Source organism: Lytechinus pictus, chromosome 1 (assembly GCF_037042905.1).
Source record: "Lytechinus pictus isolate F3 Inbred chromosome 1, Lp3.0, whole genome shotgun sequence".
NCBI classification, from domain to species: Eukaryota; Metazoa; Echinodermata; class Echinoidea; order Temnopleuroida; family Toxopneustidae; genus Lytechinus; species Lytechinus pictus.
The window spans coordinates 10,926,095-10,936,502 of record NC_087245.1 but is presented as its reverse complement, the minus strand read 5'-3'; the positions used below and the strand labels follow the sequence as shown (position 1 = coordinate 10,936,502).

Sequence of the window (10,408 nt, the reverse complement as noted above, 5' to 3'; positions counted from 1 at the left end):
ACATTTATCCTATCCACTGGTAGTAAACATTCAACCCTCGAATTTCCTCCTTATTTTTTATGAATTCTTTTATGGGAAATGAATTAGGCCTGTGAGCCCATCGGCGCGCGCGCGTGCGCTCGTACATACCGTACGGTGCGAATTCTGCGCTCGCGCGCACAAGTATAATCAAAATTGATTTTGACAGCAACCGAGTCGGACGTTGAGCGAGCGCTGTTCACGGTTCCACAATAATTGCCCAGCTGCAAAATGTTTGCTGTGAAGAGAATGCTGAGGCCAAGTCGTGCCGCTGCGCTGGCGAGGATCTGGAGAAGCGCTAGTACTGCTGCTGCTCCACAGCCTATCGTGACGCCCGACATCCACTTCAATAAGGTAAACAGAGGGTTCATCCCCGGTTCAACATTTTAAATTTCGATTAAAGGGGTACCGGTACCGGTAGATCTATATTCCAGAATGAAAGTGATATGAATTATGATTTAAACAGATATTTGGATAAAGAAAAATCAGACAAACACAGCACTGAAAAAAAATTGAAAATGTATCGATTTTGATCAAATTTTTTATTTTACTCGGTCTAAGTTAGACTCTCTCTAACTTTACGTCTAACTTAGGCTTAGCCTTAGGCCTAGTGTTGTGTTTGTCTGATTTTCAAATGATAGCTGAAAAGTGAAACCGAGTCTGACTCTCAGAATGAGAATGAGACGGGCGGATCCAGGGCCTGGCCTTACTGCGGCAGCCCGAACACCTCTTGATTTCGCCGCCCGATGTACTAGAAGGGGTCCTAAAGCTACGCACTCGATTTATCATGCAAAAAATAGTATTTCCTGTGCCTCAATTTCTAAAATATATTCAAATTATTATAGGATGAAATGAAATTAAAGCGAATATAACTACAAAATTCCAAACAGTTGTTGGTTTTCTCTGCATTTAGTATTTTAGAGATTTACTGCAGCCTCTGTTGAAAAAATTGAATAGGAATCGTTCGTCACTCTGCAGTCACAGTTCCACACACAGAGTGCGCATTTGCCATAAAAACTGCATGCGCGATGAGTGGTCCGTAGCTTTAGGACCCGTGCAGCTTTAGGACCCCCTACCAATACCATACCACTGCCATGCCTAGGGCTAGGCCCTAGTAAATAGTAGGCAATGGCATACAACAGTAACACACTCCTCAAAAGTTTTATGCAACCTTCAAACTGATGCTTGTGTTCATTAGGAATAACCCAGATGAGCTCTGCCAGAAAGCCGAAGCTAGCCAGCCAGCCAGCTACCCCAGAACACCCTCTAAATTTATTTGTGTGTGTGTGTGTGTTAATGCAAATATGTATGCACCCACCTTGGTTTATTCTTTTAGACTCTAAATCTTAAAAGTTAAAGGAATCCCAACAAATTTGATAACATTGTTTGGACTTGGAGAGCTTGTGAAATTAAGAAAAATCATGGTGCTTAAAGGAGAATGAAACCCTTGAAACCAGCTGAATCCATATCAAAGAGAAAAATCAAAGAAACATATTGTTGAAAGTTTGAGGAAGATTGAATGAATAATAAGAAAGTTATGAGCATTTGAATATTGAGATCACTAGTGCCATGTAGATCCTCCCATCGGCAATGCGACCAAGATCTGTGATATCACACACGTACAACTGCCTCATTACTTTAGTACTTATTTCACGTATATTCTCACTTTTATAGAGTCTATCACAAGGTGAGGTGTTCTCTTTATGAGATGACAAGTACAGAGGTTTCACAACATTATATCATTGATGAATCGTTTGTCATATGATTAGAATGAGCAAAAAGATATGTTTTGGGGTATATTTTCAGTGTCCAAATGGGAGAGTTGTACGTGTGTGACATCACAGATCTTGGTCGCATTGCCGATGGGAGGATCTCCATAGCATTAGTGATCTCGACATTCAAATGCTCATAACTCTTTTATTGCTAGTCCTATTTTACTCAAAGTTTTGTTGATCTTATTCTTTGATTTTTCTGCTTTCACAAAAGCTAACTTGCTCCAAGGGTTTCATTCTCCTTTAAAGGACAAGTCCACCCCAACAAAAAGTTGATTTGAATAAAAAGAGAAAAATCTAACAAGCATAACACTGAAAATTTGACCAAAATCGGATGTACATGTAATTGTAAAATAAGAAAGTTATGGCATTTTAAAGTTTCGCTTAATTTCACAAAACAGTTATATGCACATCCTGGTTGGTATGCAAATGAGGAGACTGATGATGTCATCCACTCACTATTCCTTTTGTATTTTATTATATGAAATAGGGAATATCCTATTTTTCTCCTCATTGTCAAGTGAAACGACGATTGATTCCTCCCTGACCATGTGGAATGAGCATTGTTTAATATATGATTCAGTCAAGTTGGTCCTTATTGTCAAATCTATAAAAAAATGAAATATTGTATAATTCAAACAATAAAATACATAATAGTGAGAGGGACATCGACTGTCTCATTTGAGTTGTGCATATCACTGTTTTGTGAAAAATAAGCAAAACTTTAAAATGTCATAACTTTCTTATTTCATATCCGATTTTGACGAAACTTTCAGCATTATTCAAATCAACATTTTTGTGGGGTGGACTTGACCTTTAAATCAACTCATGGTTTGAAATATTGATGAAGATAGATTCCAATTTACAGCAGTCAGACTGCAGGTCCCTATGCAAATGAGCAAATAAGCAAGATTTATCCAAATCCTCTTGTGGCTGAATTCATCTCCATGCAAGAAAATCACATGATTTGTGAGACTTAATTTTCCAAAGAATTTAACACTTCAAGTTAATTTGAATATTATTGCTCCATAGGAAAGAGTAAATATTACTCTTTTAATATTGGTTATTTATTTTGAATGAAATATTTTGATTAAGTAAATTTCAGGTCTGAAATTATGTCTCCAAATAGAATTTTCTTTCTCTGTTTTTTTATTGCAAATTATGCAAAACTTTTTATGTTGCTAATTAAAATCCATTAGTATGAAAAAAAAATATATTGTGGGATTGTGTTTTCGTATTATTATGTTTCTACATGTTCTTTTGGAAATTGACACTTTTAGAGATGTGTCCACTGCATACTGTTTCAACAGGGCTCCATACAGTGTTAATTATGTTTTAATGGGGGGGGGGGGGGGGGGCTCATTTACTCCATCGGGCAAGTTAAGTTCATAAGCTTCCAGTCAGAAAAAAAGAGGGAAAGTGGTGAATTTTACTACAGTACCGGAGTGTACATAATGCCTTACAAAAGTAAACTTTAAAGATAAATACACATTACTGGGTAGGTACAGTACCTGCCTCTCAATTAACTGGCAATGCCAGTTGCCACTTTCAAAATTTTGATTTTGAGGTGCTGCTAGGTTTGTGTTCCTCCTGGCCATCAGCATCAGCTCAAGATCTGATACTAGTACCCAAACAGCAATCCCCTTGACACTGGTAAACCTGAGCACTGAGCTAAAAACTAAGTGGAGCCTTATTCACACTAGGGCCTCAATTTCCCCCCACTCTCCCCTACTTGTGTTCCATGGGTGCAGATACAAATTATGAAAGTAGTATTTAACTGATCTCCTTTCTTGATTTTATTTGCTCGTTTCCTACCATCGAATCCTATATTTAAGAGCATAATGTCAAGAAACTAACAGCTCACAAATAACAATTTTCCTTTTCTGATTGTCTAGTTGTTCATCAACAATGAATGGGTGGATGCTCAAAGTGGGAAGACTTTTCCAACCATTAACCCAGCTACAGAGGATGTTATTACTGATGTAGCAGAGGCAGACAAGGTATGTGTAATATTTACCTGATTTTTTTGTTTCATACAAGGAATTTCTAAGCATCTTTTTCCTTGTGTTATTACAGATGATCCAGATAGTACTAAATTATAGATAAGGCTTTCCTTGTATGTACAGTATCAAGGGCTAACTCAGCTAGATTTTTTTGAAAGCTTTAAGCTTTGTTATGCCATGAATGAACAACTTGTACTGTTTAATACATTATAGTTCTAATGTGTTTATTGTGTTTGCAATATACAATTAATTCATTTCTTATTGAATTATATGCCAAGTTAAGCCTATCTAGGCCGCAATATTTTCACCGCCGCTCGCTGACTTGTTACTTTCAAGTCTCGCGCAACTTTTGAGACCAATTTTGCGTCACCCGGGTACGTGGTTCTGAAATTACGCAACATTATCTAAGTGCATGTCAGACCAAAAATTGCTCAAAAACATGATTTTGTGTACAAAGTCAATGCAAATTGTGTTTTCAACCAAAAATCATATATGTATGATTATTTTTAGTTTTGCAGGTCTAAATGTCATGCTTTTTATGATCTCAGAAGAGTCCCCAACAAATTTCATTGAAAAAACAATGAAAAGAAAAAGGTCAAAAAACAAAGAAATACATCACAATTTTTTTTCATGTACCCTTGCTACAAACACCACAAAGAGTTTCTATACCAAAAATTAAAACATTTGGAGCTTTATTTAGGTCGTTTGAGGAAAAAGTATGATTTCTCATATTAATTACGCATAAATTAGCGTGATCACTTAACAGCAATTCATATGAAATAAATTACTATACAGTTTTGTAGATCATGTCCCAGACATCCCGCATGCCAATTTTCGGTGCGGCCGATGGCCGAGATCTCAAGGGGGGGGGGGGGGCCTGGGAGGCCCCCGGCCATATGAACTCCCAAAATACCCTGGCCTAGAATACCAAAACATGGCTTATAAAGTTAAACAGGTGTGCAGACAATGGGTGTGTGAGTTGTTAATATCAGTAAAGCAATATCTTCACCAGTGTCACTGTGGTCAAGGGAAGAGGAAATTATTAAAGTACATTGTCCATATATGTAGGCATCTGCCCTAAGAACTGGCCTTCCCATACCCTTGAAATAAAAAAATAAAAAAGCACCTCAACTAATCATCTCTTACTACACCTTTCCCTTCCAACTCATTAGATTGATCTCTTTAATGGTAATGTCTTACATGGTATAGAATGTTGTTGTGCAGATCAATTGAGAATAATGCTTTTACAGAATCTTCAGCCCTATTCAAGAGCTTAGTTTGTAGTTTTGATATGACATCAAATCTCATGACATAGACATCAACTTTATACATGTACTATATAACTAGCATGTGACTTTTTTTTTTAAACTCCCTTGAACAAGATAGCGTGATAATTAGTGAACTTCCGTTTGCTCTTTGTTATCTTAGTAAATAGTAAGTGCAAAAAGGAAGTTAATGATATTGGCACTGAACTTTAAATCAGAAGTGAAACTTTCATTCTTTTGAAAATGTTTTTTTTTCTAACAAACATACACACAGTTTTGCAAATACCTGGTTCAAATCTCTAACAAGTTTTAGACATTTCATTTATTTTATTAGGCAGATGTTGACATTGCCTACAATGCGGCAAATGAGGCCTTCCGTCTTGGCTCACCTTGGCGTACTATGGATGCCTCTGAGAGGGGGCGCCTTCTCAATAAGCTAGCTGATCTGATCGAAAGAGATCAGGTCTACCTTGCAGTGAGTATAAAATCTTTTGAAAATTATTCCATGCAACATGCTTCATTACTAGAAATTCCATCAATACATCCAGTGATTCCAGTCAAAGTAGAAATAGAGTGCAATATCCAGTAGTTTTTTGTAAATATGATGAGCAATCCTCTAATAAATACATGTATCTGAAAATTTCAGGAAACTTGATAAGACTTTATATGTAGAGGGAGGACAAGGTAAATATATGGTAGGCCTACATGTAAATGTAGGCAATACATTCATGTACGTGTACTTCATTCAAAATAAATTGCACATAATGTGCATGTGGAAGCATTGTTATGACGCAGTTGCTTTGTAATTAGAGGGTTGTTTTCTTGAATCCCTCCACAGCCTAGCATTCTTTGGCAATCCACATTTTTCCACTCTCCACCCAGGTGTTAAATTGGTACCTGGTAGGATGTGAAAGCCTGTGTAGTATGCCTAGCAATTGAGTCTTGGAATTCTTGTTTGAATGCTCCCCAGGGAGTAGAGAAAGGGCATACATTGTGTGTGGGGATGCCAGAATTCTGATGATTAGGGTAATAGTATATTTGTAAAGCGCTATAGACGTCATTCCAATGTATAATATGCAAAATATTATATACAAAAAACCTATAAATCATTGCTTGAGTAGTGGAGTAAATGAAAACCTTGCATGTTTCTTTCACAATTACAGAGCTTAGAGACCCTAGATAATGGAAAGCCTTTCAACGTGGCCTTAGGTGCAGATGTAGCTCTTACTATAAAATGCTACAGGTATGTAAAGGAAAAGATTTTCATCATTATAATCCAATTACCAAGATTCTGGATATAAAACTTTTAGTCTTGAAATATGCCAAGTAACTCTCCAGTCTGATTATGGAATGATAGCATGTTTTTTATTAAGGTTTTTTTTTGTCCATTTTCTATTCTTCCACATCCCTCTCCTACAATTTTGATGGATCTGCCCATGTGTAAGATAATCTCCCTTCTCTGCCCATGTTGATAAATTTCACTCATATCTGATAAGTGGACAAGTTAGGTAATTCTTTTTATTTGCTACCATGTCCTTTTTTTTTTGGGGGGGGGGGTGCCGTGACTGATTTTTAAGTTTCAGTGGTTAAATCCAGAATCCATGGGGGGTTTGGGCTCTCAGGTTTAGTTCTAATTTTGTGTGTGTAATTGCATTGTAAAATAAGTCAAGGTTGCCAACGTGTGTCCTCATAGTCATAATGTTATTGTTATTTCATTGTTATTTTCAATTTCATCCACACCTCTTGGCATTTTTATTTTCTTTTTTAATGTACAAGCTAGAAACACATGAATGAATGTACTGGTATATACAGTACTGTTCTGTTGGTTAATAATATTCAACATAATTTCATGTTAAATAATTATAATTTCTTTATCATTCGTACATACAAAATGTACAATATTAACAGACTAAGGCTGCACAGGATTTTCTATCAATGTACCTTTGCCTGCCTAAACTGGATGGAAGCATGTTAAGATCTAGTTTAATTCATGTTTTTCATTTAAAGGTACTATGCAGGCTGGACAGATAAGATTGAAGGAAAGACCATCCCCATTGGTAAGTGAACAAATCTTTTGTTATATTTCAATTTAGAAAAAAAATCAAAATCATTTATTCAACATTAACAACATGATCTGAAACTGTACTGAGACTCAAATCTTGAAATTGGGCATCTCCTAGCAGAAAAACCATGCATCTGATTGCGCTAAAGAAATATTTGTGCATGGGCCATGTCAAATTCCTTATACCAAAAAAAAAAACAAATTCAGAGACGGTGCAATTTTACTCATTGGGTGAATTGACATATGAAATCACCCATTGAAGTATTATTTTTTGGTGTGTAGACTCTTGTTAGATCCTGATCATATGCACATCAAAAAAATAATTGGCATCCAAATATTTTATTTCTTTATTTTCATTGTTTTTTTTAAGTATTTCAATGTTTTTCTAGACTACTCATGATTTTTATTGATTTTTTTTCATTGTAAATTGTCCACAACACTTACGATCTTAAAGAAAATGAAATTAGTTTATTTTAATCAGTACTAAAAGTAAAAATACAGTCGTGAAATTTGCCAGAAGCAGAATTTTCATTGATCTGTACATGATTTTTTTTTTTTTTTGCTTTCTGAAATCTGACATGTTTATGATTTCAGAACCGCATACCTAAAAAAAGGTCATGATACAATGAGGAGCGAACCTATCATGTTGAGATTTATCACAAAAAAGGGCCCTCTCCCAGTTGTTTTAGGATAGAAAATAGCGAACATACTATATCCACAAAATTATGCCTTCTTAGATATTTACCATGATGTACAGTGGATGAAGAAACCACACCCTAATCTTTCTTTTGAAACTATGTAAGTTCTATAAAATATCGAAAATATACGTTACCGATGAGTTATTCCCTGGGTTATTCCTTCTTTTTTTATTTTCTGCCGGAGAGGAAAAAATGGCAGCCGTCAACGAGTTGTGCTTTTATCAAGGCTTTCCGATTAAATTTTCGATATCCTGGCCAATCAATGCGAGCGACAAGTTCCGAACGCACGCACATCTACAAGCGCAAAGCAGCGGCACAAATCGTAATATATAGCGACTGGTAAATACGTCTGTAAGGATGATGACGTCATCAAAGATGGCAACTTACGTTGACCAACGAAAGGATCGAAGATGACGATGTTTCGATCATCATTTGAAAGGAATTAGCGGTAACTGCGGTCTAAGGTACGATATTTCTGAATTTTAAACATTTTTCGTTAATATGGATGTGATTTCTTTTTCATAATGTGACATTTTATGTACAAAAAAACGATCGGAAAATCGGTTTTCCGCCGAATGTTAGATCTAACGTTACTGCTAATACGTTGTCTGTACGTACGGGCCTCCAAGCTCTTCAGTCTATGTATTGGTGAGTGAGCCAACGCAGTTCAGCGGAACAACCAAAATACAGAGACTGAAGCTTTTGGTCTATTGCAGATGATGCTTGCATGCATAGACTATAATCCCAGATTGTGGTACATATTTTTACCTGTTTATTTTTTCTTCTATTGTTAACATCACCCAAGGCCAAACTGTCCTAAGGTATGGTGTTTCAATCAAGCATAACACCACAGACTAGACTACAAGTATTTGTACCATTGGATAGAGTACAGTGCACACATACCGACTGCAGTCTCTGTGGACTTTTATGTGTAGTTGGTACATGTAGGTGAACCCCCCCCCCCCCCTTCTAACTCAGATGTTTATTCTTCTGTTTTGCCTTTTCTTTGCTTTGTTTTTGTGTGTAAATTGTCCCTTTCCTGTTGTACGGTAATTACATGTAGGGGGATGGACCTCAATAGGCCAATGGATTTCTGTTGTTCCCCCACATCCGCTGTACACGTACATCTGCTGTACATGTACATGTACAGCGGTGATCATTGCTCCTTGTCTGTTTATTCTTCGCAATACATGTTCTGTTGTAGAAGCATTTTATTTGTATTTTTGTGTTTTTTTAAAGAGTTGTGAAATAATTGAATCTGATTCTAGTTGGTAGAGAATATTGGAAGTACAGTAATAGATATGATGAGCTCAACTGAAGCCTGTGTGTGCACTCAAATATTCTAATGCACTCACTCTGTTCAAATCAAAATGTATACAAAGGAATCAATCATCTATATTCAGTGGTGGATCCAAGAGTTGTAGCTACATGTATATTGATATTATGTCATTTCTAAATATAGAGGAGGTATGCTTCCCATGTGCCCCTACCTGGATCTATCTGCCTCCGTACTGTGAACTGATGGCGTTAATGCACTTTCGTACTGGCCGACTTCGAGCAAATTTCCCCACCAGAAATTGTTCACAAATGTCATGGCAAGTCTCTCAGTCACATTTCAAGATCAATAAACAATATGCCCACTGTTTTTCCAAATATCGTGATCGGGAACGGCTGTATTTCAGCTCCGATCTCGATGTCATCGTTCAAATTTTCAGATATCGCTCCGCTTTGCTTTGCCATAATTTTGATATGGACTGAAGTTTTACGACCAAATCATATGAACATGCAGTGAACTAATTGGTGTGCTGCCACAGGCAAATCTTTTGGTCGCTAACTTCAAGGGGAATCCAACCTTGGTAATGAAATGTTGTTTTGGAAAAGAAAAAAATAAGAAAAACAGAATGGTGAAAGTTTGAAAGAAATCGGACAAGCAATGTTAAAGCTGTGGCTGCTTTGAAATTGAGATCCCTAAGACTATGTAATTTTCAAATTGGCAATTGGGTAAGTAAATTATGACAAGAGGCAAGGACAACTTTCCCATCTTTTAGGCCATGTACTTAATTATTAGGGGTTTGTGGTTTTCTCCTTAGTACTTATTCCCCTGGGGCAGTAGTAAAAATACATCCAGGTGGCATATTGTTTTATGTCCTCGTGAAAGAAAAACTATCATTTGAAGTAAAACTGTTGAAAAAATGACATTTTAGCCATTTTATGCATTGGACTACATGGAAGTGTAGTCCTTGCCTTACATCACTATGACATCCCAAACGTGGCCAATTTGAAGTCTCCATGGGTATAGTTATTACCAATTTTAACAACTTTTAAAAATTCATAACTTTCTTCTTGTTTATGCAATATTGTTAAAGCTTTCACGCATCAACTTCTCTGATTTTTTTACATCTAAAAACAACTTTTTATTTGGGCTGGATTCCCCTTTCAGTCGATATCAAAATTATGGCGAAGCCAGGCGGAGCGATGTCTGAGAATTTGAACGATAACGTCGAGAACAGAGCCGAAATACAGCCAGATTGCGATATTTGGAAAAGTGGTGGGCATATTGTTTATTGACCTCGAAATGTGACTGAGAGCT

The 10,408-nt window shown here is 36.5% G+C and overlaps 1 protein-coding gene across 1 annotated transcript in view; it reads left to right on the top strand.

Moving 5' to 3' along the window:
- The first annotated feature begins 78 nt into the window (after positions 1-78).
- LOC129255033 (aldehyde dehydrogenase, mitochondrial-like) overlaps positions 79-10,408 on the top strand; it is a 27,951-nt gene continuing 17,621 nt past the window's right edge. The window contains exons 1-5 of the mRNA XM_064095913.1: positions 79-372; positions 3,686-3,790; positions 5,393-5,533; positions 6,222-6,301; positions 7,066-7,115. Of these exons, the coding sequence (XP_063951983.1) occupies positions 250-372; positions 3,686-3,790; positions 5,393-5,533; positions 6,222-6,301; positions 7,066-7,115 (499 nt within the window). The 5' untranslated portion in view covers positions 79-249. The remainder of the gene's footprint in view (positions 373-3,685; positions 3,791-5,392; positions 5,534-6,221; positions 6,302-7,065; positions 7,116-10,408) is intronic.